The following is a 24,182-nucleotide window of genomic DNA, read 5'->3' on the forward strand; positions in this document are numbered from 1 at the left end:
CTTTTCACCTTGTTCAAGCCGTCTATTCTCCTGTCTATCTTCTAGCTTTCTTCCTTGATTGTAGTTGTGTCTGATGTTATTTTGTGTCTATATCGTGGCACCGTCATAAATGAAGCGTCTCTCTTAGATCCAGATTTTACAGCTGCTTTGATGTTGCAGCTTTTGTCTCATTCTTCTTCTACATAATAATTATAAACACATTCTGGTTCATTTGGCTGCAGAAATGCACCGCTCATCATTCATAATATAACTTGTTAGATACTTGTTCTGTGTATCTGTTGCTCTTTCACTGTCTTACCCTCAGCAGGGTGCAGGTGCAGTCGATGTCAGCTCTGGCCAGCAGCTGGCAGGTCAGGTCGAAGTAAGCTTTGGGCTGAACGGCAGACAGAGGGATTGTGGGAGCCGAGGGGAGGACAGCCTGACTGGCGGCCCAAGATCTCAGCTCCTCCACAGTTCGATGGTCCTCCTGGTCGAAGTAGAAGGAGCGGCTGGAGGCTCTCGGCTCCACGGGTCCACCCACCGCCCCGTCAAACGTCACCACGGAGAAACCGAAAGTGTTGACCAGCGTGATGGAGTCATTGAAGAACTGAGTCTGTGTAGAGAAACATGGAATCATTCATCACACCATCACATCTGAAGAACAACACTGGAGGTTTCAGATGTTTTAGATTCTAACTTCCTGTCATCAAAATTTCTAAATAAAATGAATGTGTTTTTAATTTGATAATACAGAACATGGCTGCTAGAATAATCTGTATTTGTAATCCGGACCTTGACTCTGTGCATGCGGATGATGTCTCCGATCTGAAAGATTTTGGGATGGTTGTCCAGCTTCTCACTGAAGACGGTGCAGCAGATCTTCTGGTTGGACGGATCTGTAATCTTCAGGGTGGAGCAGAAGTCTGTGGACAGAAATCTTCCTGTTGTCAGATGATTATTGTCTTTCCTTTGACTTGGTCGTGCTCTGGAGGAGGTGAGGTGCAAAGTTAGAATGATGAATGATGAACATTTATGCAAATAAGACACTTTAACTCTTTTGTGTCGGTAAATCACTCTAGCTGTTTGGTTTTGTGGTAGATACATTTTAGTGTCATCAGCAATGCCGTGAGCGAAGATGTTGTGGAGGACGTAACACACGTCACAGCCAATATGAACCATGGAGGAGAATAAATCATCCTGATTGCGCAAAGTAGCGTGAAAAGTAACTAAGACTAAGTGACAGGGGTTAGATCTGTGTATCTACTGTATGACTGTGTATCTTAGAGGTGAGTGTGTGTGTGTTTGTTTCTCCAGTGTCGGATCAGATGGATTTTTCTAATATCTTTGTTTACTTTAAAAGACGCCTGAAGGATCCACAAAGATGATGACAAAGTCTGGACGGTTTCCAGCCTGGCTGCTTCTTTCTCTTTATTAACCCTCCCAAAAAAAACACACACACACACACACACACACACACACACACACACACACACACACACACACACACACACACTCTTTCTCATCCCGTGCTGCATGGCTGCAGGTTGACTCAGACTGATGGGTGTCTGGTGTTTATTGTCTTACCATCACTTCCATCGCTCTTCTCTTGGTAACTCTGACACGACTCTGCTCTTTCTGCACTTCATGATATCAGCAGCAGTGTGTTAACAGGGAAACGAGCTGACTGACTAAACATTGTTCCAAAGGTTCAGTGGATGAGATTAATGCAGCTTTCCGGTGCGATGCTGATGAGCACTGAAGCTTTTACAGCCCGAGCAGCCTGTTCAAACCCAGACTGCCATTATGAGACCATCAACACATAAACTGAAAATATATTTCGCTGTCCCACTCCTCTCCACACCTTTCTGAGGGTGTTATAGGAATAATCACAAAATATACTGCTCTCTCAGCACTGATCATCACTTCATGGAAGATTTTCTCCTCTTTCCTGTCTGTCAGCTCATTTCTGTCTAACAGGAGCTGATTTGTGTTCTCAGTCGCGTTTACCCAAAAAACATCTCATACATTTTTAAACACGTCTCTTTAAAAAAAAGTGTCTCAAACACGGCTGAAGAGCAAATTAACGTCTCTGTCCGTGGTGCTGAAAAGGTTGAAACCTGCTCAGGAGGCTCAACAGGACAGAACTGTTACAATACACAGATAAATGTCCCCTTCCATTTTAAATCTGGTGGTTAAATCTTGATTAAATGTAAATTGTTTAAAACTTTACAAAAACAATTAGACACATTTCACAAGATGCTTGTTGGAGATGTTATTTTTCACAATGTTGTGATGTTTTCAACTTCAGTCACACTTCACCTGTTAAAATTTTTGAGATGGCCGACGGAAGATTGTTGTTATCGAGCAAATGTTTGTCTAAATGAAAAGAATTTAAGATATTTAGAGACGGAAAAAGTCCTGTTGAGTTAATCCTGCAGTCAAACCGTCTCTCCAGCTCAGTGAAAGCTTGCTGAAGATTGAGTCCAGTCAGATTGCGGCTCACTTGTAGACAGCATCTCAGAGCCAATCGAGGACCCTGCGATTTCACTGAGCAGTTAGAATTACTGAAGACTTTCTGTCTTTTACAGGTTTTCTTCCAGGTTAGATCGCAGACATACAGCTAAACCATTCACCCACTTTTCCGTTCTTGACTGACCTGTGCCGCGGCTCTTGAACGGCTGCTTGAAGAAGACCACCACTCCGTACACGTTGACCACAGCTCCGGGCTTCAGGTCGCCCAGTTTGACATACGTGTATTTTGGAGCCTTGGTCGCCCTGGAAACCTGAGGACAAACACAGCAGAGTCAAAAAAGAGGCATCAGCAGCCGGAGTTAACATGCTAACACACCAACATTCACTTTAATGTTAACATACATCACATTAGATTATTTGGCAGATGCTTTACACTTATATTGCAAGCTGCCTGCATGAGTTCAGAATAAATGTGTTTTAATGTTAGGGATGTTGATGATTCATTATTAATCAAATTATGACAGTGAAACCAGTGGTTGAAAAGCAACAGATGTGAGCCTTGTAATTGAAATAAAGTCATTATACTGTGTCATTTCATTTAAAATTCAATATCGTTATGTTCACTTTATCAGTTCTTTTATCTCCTAATGTGGTCAATTCAGATTTTACATCAAACATAGATTATGTCCATGGTTAAAACAGTTTGCTAGATATTAGACTGTTCACACAGCCGACCAATTAAAGAAATTACAATTTGCATCCTTATCTAATGTGAAGGCAGCGGTGGTCTTTTGCTGTGAGAGAACCACGTGTGGACAACAACATTATTCCTACAAACACTCGACCGTCTCCATCCACCCAAAAATGTGCTTTCATTATTTTTACTCACTACAGAATGATGAGTTTGTACCTACATAATCAAATATGTTGCACCTCAAAAAGAAATGATCATTATTACCAGAGTAACTCTTAAACAGCTCTCTCAAAAACATGCCTGGAGGGGTTCATTATTTTGAAAAATGGATTTGGAAATGTTTGCCGTGCATGGATGAAATGGATTGTTATTACATTTCTGACAGACTGCGATTTAGGACGACAGGTCAGAAAACAACAGGGACCGTAAAAATAATCAAATTTCTACTGGAGTAAAACAAAATCCATCCCTTGATCCACCAGTTTGGGTTTGGTTTTGACTGAAAGAGAAGGAAAAGATGAAGGTGAAGTGATTCGATGTGGGTCAGTCAGGGCCAACTTCAAGCTTCTAACAGAACAAAGATTCATTCATCTGTGTGGACATGCAGAGGGCTGTGATCACAGCAGCTCAGTGCTGTTTGTAGAGTATGCTCAGTTGTTTAACAAAAGGCTGATCCTACGTGATGCACTGCAGCAAATGTAAGTATATCTGCAAAACTCTTGGGAAATGTCTCAACAAAGGTTTTAGTGTTGCAGGTAGTACATGGTATAACGAGTTAAACAGCTGTCAAACATGCGTGCTAACATGCTAACTGAGAGTGAAGAGCGAGGACATCGTCGACTCTCTGTATCGCTGCACACTGCAGCCTGTGATGAAGGCGAACTGAGGACAGAACTGATGTTTTAAACTGCAAGAATAGTCACGTGTCTGAGAGTGACATCTTTTATCATCCTGGCATTTAACTAAAAATGTCATTTCTTAAAAGTTTCGAAAAAACGTCTGATCAGAGCAGATGAGAGTTTCCACCTTCGTGCATCTCTTGCAGTGTTTCCTCAGTCGGATGTGATTTCAGGAGAAGGACAATAACCATCTGAAGAACTGAGCATACGCTCACAAAGAGGAACCAAGACAGAGGCAGTCTGTCCAACACTTACATTTACCAGCATTTGTTCCACAGTACAAATCAGAGGCAGAGTCAGAATCAGGCTTTAGATGGATCTTTAAACTTTGATCACTGATTTCTGAACAAATCCAATCTCTTCTTTATTGTTTTGTGTCTTTCTGTGTCTTGAATCCGTTCATTTATTCTGTTTCAGAAATGTTTACCATCAGCACTGTTACTCTGTCACTGGCTTTATATTATATAATATTTGTCTCCTTGTATGTTTTATTATATAATTGTATCATTAACGGTGGCAGCAGACTGTCTCCGCAGATCAGAGCTGACTTCTATATGCGCTCTCATGTGTCTCTGCAGGCCGACAGTCAGGCGAGCTTTGATCACCAAAGTCTGAAGTTATTTTTGTAATTTTGCTTTACATTCACTAAGAAGCTGAGCCGTCCCTGTGCAGCAGCCAATAGTTGGGATGAGCCACCGCACTGTTGAGTTCACAACACCAATTCCCACCGGACATTTTCATTCATGTTATTTCAACACTTGCTGAATCACTGGTAGCTCTCACACCCTCAGTGCTCCATTCATCCTCCAATACAGAGAGGACCGCCAGGTTCGCTATCATTAGCCTTCATGGCTCCCACTGAGGTGACGGAAAATTACCAGACTTTTAACGTACAAGGTGACGGGAAGTCCTTCTGCATTGTGTGTGAGTCATAACAAGAAGTCCCAAACAGAAGGAAAGCTCAAATCATAGATAGTGCCTGTGTGGCCACTGATAAAGAAGCTGCTCTGTAGTCTCATACAGTTTGAATTGTTTCACCATCGCTACCTTTTGTCCTACAGGAGCCACCAGAATCAACTAATTAAATGAAAGTTTCTTGTGCTAGCTTTAAGGGAGTGAAGGGGAATTTATGACAAGGACTGTGCGTGTACAGAACGATTAAGGTATTTCAACGATTTTTACGAAATATCTGGACGAGACTGGGTTTGACTCATTTAATCTTGTGGCTCTTCTAGACTTTCCAAATGGTCTCGATTCAAATGGTTCAAATTACGACAGTGAAACCAGTCATTCTGTGGGTGTTTTGACGCGTTGTATTCACCGTTTTACAGCTACTTCTTTCTCAATGTAAGTTTTTTGGCCCTCAGTGTGTCATGTTACGTTGTGATAACACAGCTTGGCCACTGCTAAAAGTTGGCTTCAGTGCCTGGCGCTTTTCCTGGGGGGATTTTCTGCCATCTTAAAAACTAATGCATAAAAAAATAGTTGTAGCTCCTCCAAAATGCTGTAATATTAATTCAAAAAGTAATAAAGTTATTTCAAAAAGAAACAGCCTGCAGACACAAAGCAGACATGTACTGATCAGACAAAGTGTGTTGTCAACATGTCAGATTTGTTCTTCACAGCTGATTTAACACATCGCTCTGAAATGTTGCTCAGCTTCCTTTTCCACTGCACCTTTGTTCACTTTCTGCATGTTATCAAATAGTGATACGGCCACATTATCACCATCACAGAGACACAGAGGCCCGGTGAGACCCTGATCCTGTGCAGGTGACTCCGGGTCAGCCAGCAGCTGACATGAAGCATCCTGACAGATACAAGACTTCCACAACACACTCCAGCAGCCTCTTCAGTGAACCAGGATTCAGGAGTCTGACCTCAGCAGGGAGCGTGGAGCTCCTCTTGGTGGCCAGCGGGGACCTGGGGTCGGGAGGAGGTGGTGGGCGTGACACCTGATGGATGAAGACAAAGAGGAGACGTTATAGTCACACCAGACAAAAGTGGCAGCATGAGTGAGGAGAGTGAAGTAACAATGTCTAAAAAAAACCCAGAGTGAAGGTCTTTACAGTCAAACAGCTGACGGCACACAAAACTGAGACTACTGAGGATCTAGATCCACACAGAGCTTCTGAACTCTGAGAAAAATGAAGTTTTTATTATTGGTTAATATTCTATTAAACATCTGAAAACTACCCTCAAACACACATATATGTTGCAGTGTTGTGAAAAAGTAAAACTACTTGAATAACAGTAAAGATATCATGTTAAAATATTACTTACTGTTGCTATAAAGTTACAGGAAATGTAAGTAAAGTTCCTCAAACTTCTACTTAAGCACTTTGTAACATTCAGTTACTGATACACTGAAAATTTTAATATACGACATTTGGTTAGGAGTGTGTGCCAGGTGTGAGTGATGGCTGAGCCTGCAGGCAAACATGAGGAGGATGTGAGACTCATCGACAGGTAAACAGAGGCACGTCTCCAGGTGACGCCGGCGATGTTGACATGTCTGTCTGACACTGACATCGAGTGAGACAGCGCCAGAGATGAGTCATGTTCAATTTAAAGCTCACCCACAAGATCTAATGCGCGCACACACACACACACACACACACACACACACACACACACACACACACACACACACAGGTACAGACACCGATGCTTTGATGCATCGCTTCAGATGGAGAAGATGAGCAGCTCAATGTTCCTCACTTCACCTGTTGGTCCTCGAAAGGTTGTGGCTGATTGGTGTGTGCATACATGCAGTGCATATTACCCGGATTAATTAAAGTCCTCACATAAACACAGGCGCTGTCTCCTGACAGCAGCAGGTTAAAGGGATGCAACTTGTCCTTATGAACTGTGGGAGATTTACCCACAGTGAAGCCAGCAGCCACCAACACATCCTGCAGGAACACACAGGATAAACAACAAGAAGCAGAGACATCAGGGATTATAAATGAGAGAGCACAGAGAGATAAATATACATCCTTCTTCCCAGAGGGAGGACAGATTGAAGCGGCAGATGTAGCATCCTGGGAGACATTAAGTAAGGCGTCACAACAAGCCGCCGATGATAAGCTGGTGTGAAAAGTGGAGATTGTCTTTTGTTTGGCATGTCAGCTGCCCCCGAGACGGCTTTAAAGCCTGACAAAGGGACAGCAGATAGTTTGAATAATCATGTTACAGAGACACATGGCCTGACAAGAACTCTGTGATCTACAGTGGAGCACAGCGGCTCAGGATGAGATGACTTCAGCGAGCTTTACGGCGCATTCGGTTTCATCAAGACGCTGCTGTAGGGAAACCAAAAGCACAGTGAGATACTGCTGACAGGAGGATTATCCCTGATGTGTTCACTGTCCCCGACCAGGTCAAAAACAGATTCAGAGCCCTGTAAACAACATCAAAGCTGCCACTGTGTGCAGATGTGTGCAGATGTGACGGTACCAGAATGAACGATACAGTGAGCTGCAGGAGGTGAGCTGTCGCACCAGAGCCCAGACACATGAAGACGTTAACGGAGCACAGGACTGTCTATTCTTTGAAGGAATAATAAAAAGTTGTAATCCTCAGGATTTCAGTCTTGTTTGGTTTGGTGACACTTATGGTTACCACGGTAACTGCAAGGGCTGTTTAAACACAAGAGTTTTTTTTAAATCTGGAGGCAGAAATCACTTGTCAGGAACAACACAGGGGCTACCGGTGAGGAAAAAACACCATGTTTCCTGTGGCTGCTTCAAAATAAAAACATTTCTTCAGACACAAAGTACGTGGATTAATTCACCTCCTCCTCAAAAATGAATGTCAACACACCACACGCATCACTCGGCTCATTTCCTTATTCAAATCAGAGGTTTAATCATCCAGAAAAACACTATTTCCACTGACACACCTCCAATTATTCAAGCCTAGTTTTTAGTGAACATAACAAAACATGTTTCCATCAGCATCTCATGAATATTCAATCGTGAACACACTTTCAAACCGCTCTTCACTCAACTCTCACAGGCTGAAAGGAAGCAGCCTCAAAGGAGAAACTTCTTCAAACTCCTCTCTGCCTCACAAGGACACTCTGCACTCGCATGTATTATCTAATCGAATAAATCTGTCTGATATAAATGTAATAAATCAAATATTCCTCCAAGCAGAATGATGGGTTTGGAGAAAAAGTCGAGCCAGTAAACTGTAACTTATTTGAGGGAGCACGACGAGAGCTAATGATTTAGTGAGTTGTAATTAGTGAGTCGCCACTTGTTTGTGCAGAATTGCTCATAAACAAAGCGGTCGGTAGGCTTATTCAAAGATTTTTATAAACTAATAACTCCCCAGTGATTCTTTGATATAGCATCTCCCAGTCTGTTCTCTAGTGACAAATCACTGTCTACTATACAGTCCTCGAATCAAAGTTATTCAGGAATAACTCATTAAAGCTTCATTATTTATTGTCCTGCTCCTCGCTAGCTATCTACTCATATTTTTGTGTACCGTATCTTAATGTGTTGCAGTTTTTTTTAAATGTCTGATCATTTTGGCCTTTCTGCAAAGCCTTTAGGGACATCCAAAGCGAAGAGTGCATGATCTTTACAAAAAAAAAAACACACTGCCAGATTTGTTAACACTCAGGTGTCTCAAAGGAGAGAAAAGGCATCAAAAATAACTCAAAGTGAAAATTAGATTCTGCAGCAAGACACTGTCATCCTGCGAACGTCAACATATCCATCCACATGTTATCACAACAGCATATCGGTACTCACTAAATATAGATGAACACAACAGGATAATCACAAATCAAGACAAGAAGTTAATATCTCCGGGACAGTGCGAGTCCTGAGGAGTTCTCAGGGAGGGAACCTACCCCTTGATTGACGGCCTGACTGAAGTCCTTGGCCAGCGCCCCCAACAGGACGACATTGATGGACGTCGCGTCTGGTTGGGAATCTTCTTCTGTAAAACATACGCGACATGTTTTTTAAACTAGCAGACAGTTAATGTCATGTACGGACACATTAAATAAACTATGTGTGATTTCTGCTGCAAGGGGTGCTGAAGTGGTTCCACTCTCTAGGACAGGTGGAGTTCCCTAAGGTTGAATTTTAGTTCTCCATTATTCCAAGTTTAGATGCTTCCATTAGATCGAATTATACAAAACTATTAAAATCCTATCAAAACTGTTAAGAAGGCTCATTCATTTTGCCCTGCCATCAAGTGAATACGGTCTATTAATTCGGGCTGCAATGCACTGAAGAAAGGAAATTGGTTTTGGTTCAAAGAAAAAGCAATAATTAACTTCCATGCGGAGGTAAAGAGCTTGTATTTCAAAGGCGTTTTTTTTCACCGCTGCAAATAACACAACACTGTATACCAGACAGATGCAGGTCAACAGGAGGAAAACCTACAACAACCAGAATGTACGGTACATCAGCGGCTGGTGGGGGATGTAATGTGAGTCAAGCACCAAAAAAAATAAATAAATGATGCTAAAAGTCGGCAAAGCTGTGAAAGAAACTTGATTAATATTTGATCAGCACTACATAGTTTGACAGTTTGATTGTATTACATTATCCGGAGATTTGAAACAATAAAGAATATGTTCTCTGTAACGTTTTACTTGTCAGCGGTTCTATTAATGTTTACATTTCTGTTACTGAGTTTTGCCACTTCTGTGCACTTTCCCAGATGTAATGGCAGTAATCAAGTGTCAGACCTGGTGGTTAGGAGCCCGTTGTGCTGCAGTAGGGCCGTCACTTCCAATGACTGGGAAGCAACATGTAATTTGTGTGTAAAATGTATGTGGTTCTGTTCATTAGCGCTGCCCCCAATGTCTCACTCGAGTGACAGATTACAGAGCAGTCAGGCAGCTGCATTTTATAAGGCATCTGTGGAGTTGAATCCAAATTACTTCCACATATTACTTCTCGGAGGGATTGGTGTCATTTCTGTCTGTTCAGCACAGCCTGCTAGTTCTCTCCATTTTGCTGTAGCAGAGAACAACAACAGGGTAATTTACTGACAGGACAATAGGACATCTATGGATAAAGAATGACAGTGAAGTATAAGACATGGCATGTTGAATCTTTAATCAGAAACTAAAAATTCATATTTGTCTCCCATGCTGTAGTAGCAGTCACATAAAATGCTGTGTTCTGATCACAGACTAAACAAATCCTTTAGACTCAGCAAACTGGACTAAACTGGGCAAACGCACCAGTACAAATCAGGTTAAAGCGAACACAGCATCTCTCCCTCTACGGAGCCTTTAAAAAACTACAAGGACAGCAGCGGAAAAAAGGAGAAACATTAGTGAGACTGTTTCAAATCAATCACAAAACCAGCAGGGTCAGACTCTGCACCAAAACTGATAGAGCGCCTGTAAACCAACAATACAGGAGAGGCCGACCGGCTCATCCTGGGGCTGGAGCCGCAGGCAGGGTGTCAGAGAGTTTAAATGGATAGGAGGAAGGATGTCCCCCGCCACAATAAGAGCCTCGGCTCTCTGTGGCTTTTTAATCAGGCTGCTCAGAGATAAGAGGGCCACAGACGAGACAACAATGAGACACAGTGGCCTCTGTCTGCGTCTACAATACCGGCAAGCTAAACAGCTTAACACACACACACACACACACACACACACACACACACACACACACACACACACACACACAGTCCTGATAGATCCACACACACACACACCCAGAGAAACTCTCCACACTGTCAACTCTGCAGTGGTAAAACAGCCTTTTAGTCTCTTTACGCTCCTGGTTTTGGTTTTACAGCACACAAACTAACAGGAAAACAAGCTTAAAGCTTCATCTGCACTCAGTTGAACCTTCATAAACTTTTACACGCAACTTCTCATCGTTATCAACAACAAAACCTCATCACACCTTTATATCATTTTCATATTATATTCTATGACCATGTGAACACTTATTTGATTTGAAGACAATCAATCTCCAACTATTTTGATGTTCAATTAATCATTTCAGTCATTTCTCCAAGCAAATATGCAGATGAGCATTTGTCACAATTATAGACCAAACGATTGTGACAGTAATTGGTGGATTAATCATGATGAACATAATCGTTAGTTGCAGGACTGACAAATTTAACAGCAGCAGGGATGTCACTGCATCTCTTGAATAAACTATGTTAAGTCTCATTAATAACATAGCCGGGGAGCCAGTTTCCCAACAGGCCGGGAGAAAGTGGACTGACACTGGACTGTAAGCAACCACTTTATTACCAGCTTGTTGGGTTGTTTCAGGACCGACACCAGTATTGGAAAACAGTATCAGTGAGTACATTCACTGTTCCAGTGCCGTATTATCTATTCATTAGCACCAGGACCCAGCTACTTCACAGTAGTGTCCCACACACCTGTGAAGCTTCTTGCAATACTAATCATGTTTTTCTGGTTTTGAATGGTTATTTCATCCAAGATCAGATCATCACATTGTTTTATTCTCCTTCTTATGGTGGTCTTAACTTAATAGAAGTAGTTCATTTGAGGTCATAGCATCCGAGGGGAGCCGTGTGAGGAAACCTAGAATTACATTCAAGCGGTCCGGTGTTTGCGTGCCGCCGTATTATGAAAACAACAATACTCACATTTGACACACCTACGAAAAATTATTTCAGTTCAGACTCTGCTAAAAAGCTTTTCCCTGAATTTAAAAATTCAGCATAAGATGAGCAAATCATGTTACGCCTTAATGTTTTATGTTGCGTCAAGGTTCCTTTATTCAGTGCATCACAAAAATGAGGAAAAGTGGAAAGCCAAATTGTTCATTAACTATCTGTAACGAGAATTAGATAGTGTGCGATAACAACCACCAACAAGTCCTATTAATCTAAATCTAATCTTGTACGAAAAAATAATAATTTTACACTACAAATTGATATTTTTCTAAAACACACCGTTTAAAGCAAAAGCAAAGTAGGCGAAGACATTAGTTTTTGACTGACAGGATGCTGAATGGCTTCCTTGTAGGAGCAGTTTCCTTTAAAGCACCACAGAACTGAACTCAACGTCACATCTGCACTAAGATACTTTTAAAACTGATTGATAACACAAAGACACCCAGCAGGCAACTGCTTGGATCAAACTCAGTTAACACAGAAACAAACAAACAGCTGATACACACACATACACAGACAGACGAACACATGTTGAGAAGGTACCTTGGATGACAGTCTTCAGGATGAAGTTGTCATCTGCTAACGACACCAGCCGACCTTTACGAACCACTTTCCCCTGGAGAAAACACAAAACATGCAAACTCTCAAACACAATAAACTCAGAGACAAACCGAAGAAGATTTAGCTCTGACTGAAGCTCTGCCTGGGCCTGTCAGCTGATCAAAGCCACATCAGAATACTGAGCAGAGTTGATGAGCACCACGGGGGAAATGAGCTGAGAGACAGAAGGTGGATTATTCATACTGACATACAGTTAATATATTCCTGCAGAGTACTAATCAGGAACAAGAAAATAACGCTGTGCACAAGAAGAAAAGAAACTAGGTAGATGTGAGCAGATGGTGGCAGGTGACAGAAATGAAAATGGTAATTACCGACACTGATATCCTGTATTATTTTATGTGGAGCCTGTGAAAGGCCGCACTTAATCAGCTTCAAGCTTATTCTTACCACAAAGTGAAAAAGTACTAGAATTAGAATTATTGTGAGGATGTTTTAAATTTCTCTCTCTTAATCCAGAACACCTGGAACTTGATGTAAACTTGGAAAAGAGTTTGTACATTTTTAATGACACTAACGCAGTATAAGTCAATGCCTTAGATGAGAAAATGTACAGTGATAAAACCATCAGTTATCAGACTGCAGCAACATTATTTCTACTCTATACTTCTGCCACGGGATCACAGCAATACTGTCGCAATCAGGCCAATTAAAATCACTGACAGCTGTACTCCTTATCACTGATATACCTCTGCAGTCCTAGCAGGAGGTGAATTTAATAAAGCATTGCTAATTGAGCATTTTGGCATAAAAATGTCTCGTACATGAAACAAACTTTATTCAGAACCAGGTGAGCATTCAGAAGCAGTGAAATCCAAAGATTGGGTTCAGGACTACAGTAAGCAGTTTCTCTGCAGGACCGGGTTTTAGTTGCTGGTTCTGTGAGCTGCAGTAAATTAGTGAAGAAATTCAGAGACATGACTCTTACAATTCAGCTGAAAAACTGACAAGTATTCAGTGCAGGGATTTTTAAACGAGAGTACTTTTCTTTTTCTTTCTGCTTTTATTAAAAGTATGCATAAGCTTCTCCAACATCTCTGTGAGAGAATAAAGGTCTGTCCTTGGTAATATCTGTAAGTGACAGAACACTGTGTTCCTTCTACAGTCTGAGGCTAAAAGGTTCGATCAGAGTCGATGTAATAGTGTTTAAGGAGTACAAACAGTTTTATCATTCCCATCATTGTGTAAGAATGAAATTCTCTCAGCCTGCCGCAAACTAACCTTCACTGTTTTCTTGGAGCAGTCGGTGCTGGTGCTGATGAGTGAGATGGGAATCCTGGTCAGGTGTGCTGGTACCTGGGCGCCTGGCCCCGCCCCCTCAGACAGCACATGGACAGGCATGACGTCCACGTGACCTGAAGGACATGAATCAAAAATGATGGTTCATTTCTGACCCAACAACCTGGGTGACAAACCCCGTGGGACAGAGTTCAGACTGTGGTTTAATAGAACTGATGGTGTCAATAATGATGTTTGAAACATCTGAAAATGTTCAGTTAACGTTTGTCTGGTTGGGCAGAGCATCAGCGGCTGCAGGCGTTAATCTGTCGTCTATCCAAGCAGACAGGACAGACAGCTGCTGACAGACACTGATCCGGCCTGTGATCTGTGGTTTGAAGGTCTTTGGTTTGAAGTCCAGACTGACTGTCCTCCACCACGGACGACTCATTACCAGGATACAACCTCTGACAGGAAACACCAGATCCATGTCGACAGCACGGCAGGAGGGTTAAAGTCTGTGAGGCGTTTCAGAGAGAAACCCAGGAAAGTGTTGGCCGTGTTCCCAGCAGGTAGCACGTTGCTTCCTGTCAGAGCTTGTTAGTTTGATTTCCGTCAGATTTGACTGGCGAGTCCCTCGGTGGTACCTCGACGACCGAGGACGGCAGAGCGGGAACAGCCTGCGAGGCAAACGAGCTGTTCACTCGGCCGTACAGTCAACTGCTCAGTCAGGCAGAAAACCAAGCCAGGAAAAAAATAAAATCAAACAAACCTCTCTGATTTAGACCAGAGGGGAGGAGCCGCAGGCCTGAATTAGAGCACGATGAGTGATTCATTCATCAGTTCAGAGCAGCTCCGTGCAAAGGTACCACATCTGACCTACAGCTGCGACAAGTCACTCCGTCAGTCTGTTTGCCCCCAAAACATCACATACCTCATCTACACCTGCAGGTTCATTAGCCAGGACGCTGGAGCTGCACCTGACACCGAGGCTTCAAAAGCTTCAAAACACTAAAATCAGTCATTCGGTTGTCGTTGTCACACAAAGAAACAGGCGAAAAAATGAGTATAGTGCAGACAGGAAAAGTGATGGTTACCTAAAGCGAATGTCACGTGTCAGGGCGAAGTCTTTGTTCTTTGATAGGGTTAAAACGCAAGCTTCAAATATTTTGGAATAAAAAGAGGTAAAACCCAGAGAAATTCAGAAATACATTAACAGCGAGGCAGCATAAAGCAAAGTCATGTTAACACAGAAATGCTTTAAATCACACACTAAACTAAATGTCAGTTGTGTTACAACACAAACAGCTTTCCCAGGAGAAAAATTGGCCGTCGGCCCGAACAATCTGAGGAACATATTCATTTGTGACTTCACCATGGCAACACAATCCTGACAAAATCCTGTCACCTGGACCTGCTGGACCTTCTCTGAACACAGTGACCTGACCTGTGTCCTCCTGTAAATGGTCTGTTTGTCAGTTTCAAGTAAATAAATGGTGCAGACAGAGCTGAGAGTCAGAGTCCCACCCACAGAGCAGCAACATATCAGAGACCACCAGTCGGCTGTAAACAGTCGGATGATCCCCGCGGTGGGACCGCAGCTGATCCCTGCAATATGACGGCCGGGCTACCCCACCCCAAGCAGACGGCCTTCCTTCTCCTCCGAGCGCCACCAAAACCCACTGCCCAGCTGCTCCGGGACACTCATTAACTCAGAGGGTAACCGAAGTTCATCTCAACTACATCGTTCATGAGGAACAGAGCGGCTGAGAGGGACGGAGGATGGATCTCCAAACAGCACCTCACAGCTGAAACATGGGCTCAGTGCAGCACTTAGGACTCAAACCAGACACGACTGGAAGGGTTGAGGACACTCGATGGTCACACAGTCTGAGTTATTATGACCTATGTCCTTCCTGCTGAGGTGCCACTGAGCAAGACTAGTGTCCCTCCCAGGTCAGTAAGACAAAGTCCCAACTTATGATGGCCGAAAAGTTAAATCGTTCATCAATTACATTTAGAAATACTGCTGAAAACAGCTGAAAAACAGCTCAGATCCTCTCATCTTACCCTGATGCATCCATCACTCTGCAACAGGGTAAATCTGGACTCATCAGACCATATAACCTTTTTCAACTGCTCCACAGTCCAATCTTTACGCTCCCTCGCAAACTGAAGCCTTTATTCCCCCCATCAGCCTCACTGATAAGTGGTTTTCTTAAGGCTACACAGCTGCTAAGTCCCAGTCCCTTGAGTTCTCTTCGCATGGAAGCAAAAAATGCAACTGAACTTCTATAAAATCTGCAAAGAATGAATGTGTTTCTATCCACAACTGTCAGGTGAATATTAGGAGAAGGGCACATTGAGATGAATATCAAGTCAGGTGCCATTAAAAAAAAAAAGAAAAACTGCAGAAGAAGAGGGCACAACAAGGTGAGGTCATTTAAAGAGCACCAGTTAAATAGAGCATTTACGTTTGTTTAATGTGTTAATCAGATGTGCGTCATCGGTCGACACATTCACAGAGTAACCAAAGTTAATGTACAGGTAAACACAAACAGCACCAACACACAGAACGTGACTCTCCCAACATCCACTGAGAGACAAACCAAACTCCTAACTCACATATTTAATTGCCCTTTTACAATCGCCAATTTCCATAAGTACACTCATTAATTATGGACAGAGGTTAACATCAACACACACACACACACACACACACACACACACACACACAACTCCGGTCTGGCTGAAACCCGAAAGGTTCATTTTCTACAACATAAAACCTCCAGCTGCCGCGGGCGCACGCTCCAGCAGTTTCACCTATTGAATAAATAAAAAATAAAGTCACACAGCTCAGCAGGTGATTTCAGGGGTTTTTTATCAGGTCAGCAGCAGCTTGCGAGTGCAGAGCGGAGGGAGTGTGTCGAGGGAGAGCAGCAGTGCTCAAAGAGCCCCATTTATTAAAACCATTTAAAACCTCACTTCAGTACTGAGTCACAGGCTCTCTGTGGACCAGAGCAGGGAAAAGGGCCGACAGACAGACAGACAGACAGACAGACCCTGGACACAGACAATCCTGTTTAAATTGTCTAACATCTGCATTACGCTTCTCCCGGGAAAGAAGAAAAAAAAGGAAAAGGCTGCATTTCTTTAAAAAAGCCATTCGACTGCTGCTTCACCCTGCAGCTCCTCACACTCCACAACCATCGACTACAAACCTGAGACCTGGATCCAGACCTGAGTCACAGACTGCACTTCAAACCTGCTCTAAATCAATATTTTCAAATTAACAATGGATGAACTGCCAATGCATTATGTGTAAAATCTCACTACCCTAGAGCAGTCTACTCTCTTTCAGCTCCTGGTTTTGGTTTTACTTCACATTAACTGTTAACGGTTCAGTCTGAGTGTTCCCAGCAGCAGCAGCAGCAGCAGCCAGCTGTTGTGTCTCCCTTTCAAACTGGACAAAAAAACCCAGCTAACATCTGGCTTTTGTCTTCAATGTCAATGTGTTTAATCGGCATTCACTCCCGGGTCAAATGACTCGGCTCCAGTCGGCTGTGATGAAACCACAACACCCTGGTGAACATGTCATTTTTTTGGCCCTCGTCAGGCAGGAGGATTGGATGTGTGTTGAAATTCAGGCTGCCGGCTTGTTCATACTTTCAAATCTGTCTCTGCTCAAGCATCCTGAACCATCAGTCGATGTTGAGTCTGAAAGAGAGACTGAAGTAAAAGAAGAATTAATCTCCTATATATCTATAATATAATTGATTAAGACTTCTGGATGTGTCCTCATGAGGTAGATGATCTGTTTCTTTCTAATGTTCCCTGTTTTTCTGGCACATTTGTGATGATGAACGTAAGATACGAGATTAAAAAAAGAATAAAAACAACAGCAAGGTAAACTTGTCCACTGGCAATAGAAAAGCAGTCGACCCCCTTTTGTTTAATACCCGAGATTAAATAAACCTGCATAAGCAAACACATTTTTGTTTTTTTGTATAATTTTCACTCCTTTTGTGTGTTTTTCCAGCATTTTCTAACCATCTTTTTTTTAAAGACAAGAGCTTGAGAGACAGAGACTAAAGAAAAAAATATAAAAACGTAATTATTGCAAAACACTCACTGTCCAACTCATTTGCAAGTTGAACATAACCAGAAAAAGACAATCTGACAGGCAAACTCATCTATTCACAATGGGAACTGGGTCAATTGCCCATTTTGGTTGGTTTAGATTTGTTTAAAAAGAAAACTGCTAAAAGAAACAATTACATAATAGATTAGCTTGTGAAAAAAGTGCAACATCGAGGAGCTGAAGAGCTGCTGGACACCAACCCAGAGCTAAATAATACCTGACTCACATCCAAACCAATTTATAAGGTGATAATGTTTGTTTATGGTTGTTAGATGTTAGAGTGAGTCCAGTTAACATGTTGGCTGATTTTTAGCTTACTGCAGGCTGATCAGTGACGCTGTAAAACGAAGCAAAACAAAATGTTTGTTCTGTTCATGTTCTTTGATGCACAGAGGCAGAATATATTCAGCAATTCAGAAGACATGGAGGAGGCACAATGATACTATCTGCACAGTGGAGGGTGCTTTTATCTTTGCATCCTCACAAATCATCTGTCTTATCTGCTCACCCGCGGGTCGGAAACACACATCTAAAAGGCTTATTTCCATGCAGACCGGAGGAGTTTCCTCTGCAGCGGGACTCAGAGGAATCCTCCCAGAGGACAGCGAGAGATGAAGCTTCTTACACCTCATGCAGTGGAAAAGAAGAAGCTTGACACAGGCTGGATAATACAGACATCACAGCACTGTACAACATGCAGCTGTTTAATACAGCCACAGAAACATGATGACCAGAGCTGCAGCTGATTATTATTATCAATTTTTATCATTAGCAATTTGCATCTCCACTACCAGTTTTACTGTACCGGGTTGGTCTGAGTGGCGCTCAGGATGGGACGTCTCCGGAGAAAGAACAAAGTGGCCGGCACACGACAACCTCCGTCTTTCCCTCAAACAAGCTCAAAGTCATTACTTTGAAGGAAACCAAAGAGAAAGATGTTTTTAAAAGTCAGTGTGTGTTCAGCTCTCAGTAATTCTGCAGCTCCTAACTGAATCTCTGGGGTTCAGAGTTTAATTTCTCTCAAGTGTTTCTCTTCGTGCTTTCAGACATCTGCTGTATTTTTCTGTTTCATCATGTTCGCTTTTGGCTGTTTCCAGATGTCAAGTTAACATTTCCTGATGTTGCTGCTTCATAATAAAAGCTTTTAACTTGCTACAGAGCTGAGGACTTCAATCGTGGAAAATTTAGAGGAAAATAAAGATGTTTGTCACTGAATCAGCAGGACTTTATTCCTCATCAAGCATCACATGTGAATGGAAAAGCCCTGTATGAACACGTTATTGCTAAATCTGACCCAACTTGGGAAAGTAGACAACAGCTTTGTGTTTTTTTGGAACAGCTGACTCTTAAAAACTTCTCCTCAGGTTAAAGTCAGTTAAAGAATTATGACCTTTATGACAATGTAAGTTTCTCTGCTTGTGGAAGCAGATTTGGATGAGCTCCTCAAAATTGAAACGCTGAAGAGTTGCTGACTGCGGGCCCCAGAGTTACGGGCTTTATCAGTTTAATGGAGATGGTTAAAGGTTTTAATGAGCTCCTTTAGAGCTATCACATTACAGAAAAAATTAGTTCTACTATAAATTAAATCTCATTTTTGACTGAGAAGCACTCAGGGCCAAAGCTGTCAGATAAGAGGACAGAATCAGCAGGTCTGTAATTACAAGATCAGAGGAGATGACAACTTAATTAATCACAGGAGGTTTTTGTACAAAAAAAAACAATATATAACAAGCAATGTAAGATATTAAGAAAGTGTTGCTGTGGGATTAGAGGCATTAAAATGACAGGCCGTCATGGTGAGAAGGTAAAGAAAGCCTGACACACATGGAGGCCCAACGTTAACTGGCATCATAATTAATTCTCAACCTGAATTCATTCAGTAAACTTTCAAATTACGAAGCGATTAAGCGATGACTCAAAGAAGCCCGCTGTTCAAAGACCTGAAACAGCATGAGAAACTGTTAATATGCTAGGAACGTTAGTAAAACTGAATAAGTGCACTAGAATTAATAAACTGGTGTAATATCAGCATAGCGTTGTACAATACAACTGTGAAAAGGAACATTATCAACAATCAGTATTGCACCAATTACCATTGCAGCATCTAGTCTGCCAGGAAGAAGAAGAAAGCAGCAAGAACCATTACACAATATGAGAGATGAACTTTCAGATTGCTATTTCAATTAAAACTGATTAACAGCTAAGTTTAACCAACCAGTGTTCGTTATTAGGGCTGTAACCGCACATATAATTCTCAGCTGAGTGTGTACCTTAGTGTTAGAGCCACGGTTGGCGACTGAGAGGACAGAATTAGAACTAAAGACACTTTTGTTCTCTGTTTAAGGATCATTAAACATTACTTACACAGAACCAGCTACCTGCAGTCATAGCTAGCTACCTGCTGGACAGGTTCAGTCTCTTTCAGCCTCTTCAGCGTGAAACCAGTCAGAGTGTGGAATCTTTTTTTTTTTTTTTTTACTCCAACCAACAGTGATTTCAGGTGAAAAGAGTGAAATAAGTGGCAGCTTGTGACAGTAATGCAGCAGCCACCAAGGCAAAGAGGAGAAACACCAGGACGCCACAGTCAGATGAAAGTCCAAATGCCCTCAAACACTCATACAGCTGTCCGGCGGGGGGTCACCGGGGTCACGCATTGTGTGATCTATCTCACAGCGAGCGGCCGCCACTTCAAAAGCAGGAGGGAGCGCTGGCCTTTTAACTCCCACAGGCAGGTGGAGTCCGGATGAGTAAGCTCTTCAGACCTCACAGCAATGTGTCTGCAGCCTCAACCAAAAAAACGGTGACAGTAGTTCTTTGTTTTAGCAGCAGAGGCAGAAATGACTGTAAGTCCAGAGTTCATTTCCTATAATACAAAAGGTGAGTGTCTTTATTTAGATCCTCCCTGCCTGTTACTGCTGAATTCAATATGTGATGGATGGCAGAGATATAAAATATACAACGTCATAAAGACGGTTGTAACAACACCATAACTAGTAAAATATAGATTTAACTACATTAAATCACGGTCTTGGCTGATGTGAGGAACCAATTTCTTTTGTTTTATCAGGCACTTGTGTCAGTGCGTGCCTGGACAGCTGATTCAGAAGAGACATAAAAGCTATTAACAAGTCAAAAACTCATACATGAGATGAACAAGGTGTAAACACACAGATTCAACCTCCTGTACGAACAAACCACAGCTCAACAGGAAATCCTCTTCAAGACATTTTGTTTTGCTGTCACGTCTATTAAATACCCTGCAGCCTCTTTCCTTTACGAAAATAAATTAGACTGAGATGCAATTTTCGATCATGTGCTCTAAAATAAGAAAGGTGTAAAACAGCAAAATCCATTTTCTGAGTTGTTAGGCCCCACACTGTCATCCCTTCATCTGATTAACCAAGCAGCACCTCAATAAAATGTCAGCAGTAAAAGGCAGAGCTGTTTACACACACAATCACACCCCATTTAGACGGAGGAAGTGGAAGAAATAGATGGAAAATAAGCTTTTATGTGGCTCATTATGGCTGAGATGGCTCCATCTTACAGAGATGTCTTCTTCTACTCCTGCATCTCAAAACTCACCAACTGTTCGATAACATAGATAGAAACAGACAAAGGGATTTGGTATCAGGTAGAAAACTAACTCCTACTATTATTATGAGTCTTGTTGTTTTCTCTTCTATCACAACATGGACCTTCAAGTTGATTTAAGCTGATGTTTGTCACGGATACATGGGATGTTTAGGTGACACACAACTTCATGCTTCTTGCCCTGGGAAGCGGGACTGGGTTGACCCGCGTTAAAAAAAAAAAAAAATCTGCATAGATCTGCTAATTTAGGTGGAAAAGCGGTATTAGCCACCATAATATCAGTGATTGTAATTGCATGTGCCAGTGTAACTACAGACCTGTACTTTTCTGTGCACTTTTTCTACACCAAAGGAGTAAGGTAAAAAAAAATGGAGTGGTGTCAGTCAAACAGCTGCAGGTAACTCACAACCATTCATTTAAGAGCCTGGCACCTGTGTGTGTGGCAGTCAGCAGTGACATGCCACTCACCATCAGCATGTCCTGCCACTGAAACAAGTGCGCCCTCAACTACAACCAGCAGGCAACAGTAGCCGTAGATACAATGTTTCTTAAAGGGGCCTCTGCAGTTTCCAATGCCAGAATTACTACATTTTTGTTATTAGCGCTGTAATGTTACACATCAGTATCTAGTTACTGGTCCACCTGTCATCGCTCACGTCGAGCTGTTACGAACAACTACACTAACAGTTAACTAACAGTTAGCACATACCGACATGTTGATCCATATTTTTACTTCAGATATCAAGAGTTCGGCCACAGCAAGTTAACGGTAACTGTTAGTTAGCCTGCTAGCTAACTTTAGCAAACACTGCCACTGAGAGCAGCTTAGCCTCCTGTTTAGCACGAACATAATCGTCTTACAGAAGCACTGATAACAAACTATACCCTTCAAACTAATGTTATACAGTGTTGTAGTGAGCTAGCTAGTCAACAATGAAAACTGCAAGAACGCATAGCGAGCGAGATACGTCCTATTCTGTCGTTTCAGTGAACTCCGTTAAAAAATCACCAGGTTTAAGGTTGTACTGATTATTTGCAGACATACGTAGAACATAACAAACAACATTCATATGTATATGAATAAAAGAACCCTACTGGTAAATTCGGCAAACAAACAATATATGTAGACGCACGTTATTTCAGCAATATACAAACTTTCCCCTAGGGAGTCAAGCAGTAGATATAAGCATGCTTTCGGTGGCAAGGAAAACACCACTGTGGATTAGGTGTAAGCCGAATAGTAAACTGGAACTTATATATTTGTAAAATGTCTATAAAGGTACTTTAGGTGGTGTATGACTGTGGCAATAAGTAATTTAATCTCAAACATGAGGATTTTTAGATTGAGTCTCGCCACCGATCTCGTCCTGAAACACAACGGAGGTTTGAGTGGCTCAAATTGTGACTTAACAAGCTTCTATAAACCAATGAAACTAGCGTTTCAAGTACAGGTGGTAAAATAAATATCGTCAGCAGTCAACACAAGGACAGAAAATCAGCATTAGTTACTGGAAGCAAGAGAGAAAAACTTACAGCAGCAGGAGTTTAGTTTGTTTTCCCTCGCTCGGTTTCGAATTGACAGGCTGCGCGCATGCGTGTAGGGAACCCCGCGTCACTGCTGCTGCGTGCAGAAAAACTGAGTGAAAGAAATGGGGACAAAAAAATTAAGACTTTAAAACAGTCAAACAAAATAATGCAACTTTCAATAAAATACAGCTTGAGAAAATAGGAAAATACAATTTACAAAAAAATAACCAAAAATTGTAAATAAATACATATCATCAGAAGTTAAAATATAAATACTGCACTCAGTTTACTCTTCAACTAATACTTCAAACAACATCTGACTGAAAATTATTAATGTTATTTACATTTGAACTGACAATAGTGGCTATCAGAACTTAAACTGTCTAAGCTACTTAATCTACGTCTAGTTCAATTTGTCCACCACTTTTGAATCAGCAACTATTTCTGGCACTTCTTTTTCAGCTGCTACTCCAGTTTCTTTCAGTGTTTCAACTTCAGCTTGCTGTTGTAGAAAGCCATTTCCAAAGCTGTCAATATGTTAAACTACACTGAACTGGTTATGTACTGTTTTGTTTTTTTTGTTTCAGTGTGTCATTATGAAGTCAGTGTTGATTGCACAACGTAATAGCTGGAGAATAATGACAGTTTGCTTTCACTGTGCAATTTTGTACACAACTGGGCACGAAATCTCCCGGGGGAAAAAGGAGCTGACATTGAATCCAGCCAGGTTGGCAGCCTGGCACTATTTCTGCTTTCACATCCCCATCGCAGACTAAATAAATGAACACACTCACGTTTATTCATAGCAGCAGAAACTTCTGAATTTGCTACAGCAGCACCAACAATAACACCACTTGAAAACTAGGAAAACGTTAGAGGTGGAAGAGTGTTTCTCTCCGTCATGGCTCTGAATGTGACCTCTCCACAGGTTCACTCTGTGTGACAGCAGTTTTCTGTTTTGGCCGACTGACATGAGCTGAAGTCTGTCAAGGAGACGAGGTGTGATACTGACATGAGGCAGAGTGACCTGCCAGCATCCACACTCCGACTGCAGCCAGTGGAAACGGCAGCAGCCAACTGAGGACACCACACATGGTAACTCCACCTGTTTGAGATGCATTTCTGCAGCACTACATCCTGTAAGGAGTCCCAAATAAGGTGAGCTGGGCTGAGATGACATGCATCTGTGGGACACTCGCTCCCTGATCCATCCTGGCCTGTTCATCAGCTGTCACAACAGGTCATCTCATGCAGATCCAGAAAAAAAAACACACAGTGTGAAGTACTTTCATGCCACCTGACACACGCTGGTGATATGAAACTCTCATCTAGTGTGAACTTCTAAGGATACAAGTCTTGAAGTTGGTGGACTAGCATGTGATGTGTA

At 42.1% G+C, this 24,182-nt stretch overlaps 1 protein-coding gene across 5 annotated transcripts in view; it reads right to left on the minus strand.

Annotated features, from left to right (window-relative positions):
* Positions 1-22,896, minus strand: part of pot1 (protection of telomeres 1 homolog) — a 47,390-nt gene extending 24,494 nt beyond the window's left edge. The window contains exons 1-11 of one of the 5 annotated variants that reach the window (XM_037107727.1): positions 22,802-22,825; positions 18,480-18,585; positions 18,183-18,301; positions 13,537-13,670; positions 12,238-12,310; positions 8,912-9,000; positions 6,852-6,959; positions 5,925-5,999; positions 2,636-2,762; positions 772-902; positions 299-592 (exon numbers count right to left, since the gene is read on the minus strand). In XM_037107727.1, coding sequence (XP_036963622.1) covers positions 299-592; positions 772-902; positions 2,636-2,762; positions 5,925-5,999; positions 6,852-6,959; positions 8,912-9,000; positions 12,238-12,310; positions 13,537-13,670; positions 18,183-18,222 — 1,071 coding nt within the window. In that variant the 5' untranslated portion in view covers positions 18,223-18,301; positions 18,480-18,585; positions 22,802-22,825. Of the gene's footprint in view, positions 1-298; positions 593-771; positions 903-2,635; positions 2,763-5,924; positions 6,000-6,851; positions 6,960-8,911; positions 9,001-12,237; positions 12,311-13,536; positions 13,671-18,182; positions 18,302-18,479; positions 18,586-21,977; positions 22,009-22,801 lie in introns of those variants that run through there. The other 4 variants (XM_037107732.1, XM_037107730.1, XM_037107728.1 and 1 more) reach the window with 4 other exon arrangements.
* Positions 22,897-24,182: the final 1,286 nt, after the last annotated feature.

This window comes from Acanthopagrus latus, chromosome 8 (genome assembly GCF_904848185.1).
Source record: "Acanthopagrus latus isolate v.2019 chromosome 8, fAcaLat1.1, whole genome shotgun sequence".
Lineage (NCBI taxonomy): Eukaryota > Metazoa > Chordata > Actinopteri > Spariformes > Sparidae > Acanthopagrus > Acanthopagrus latus.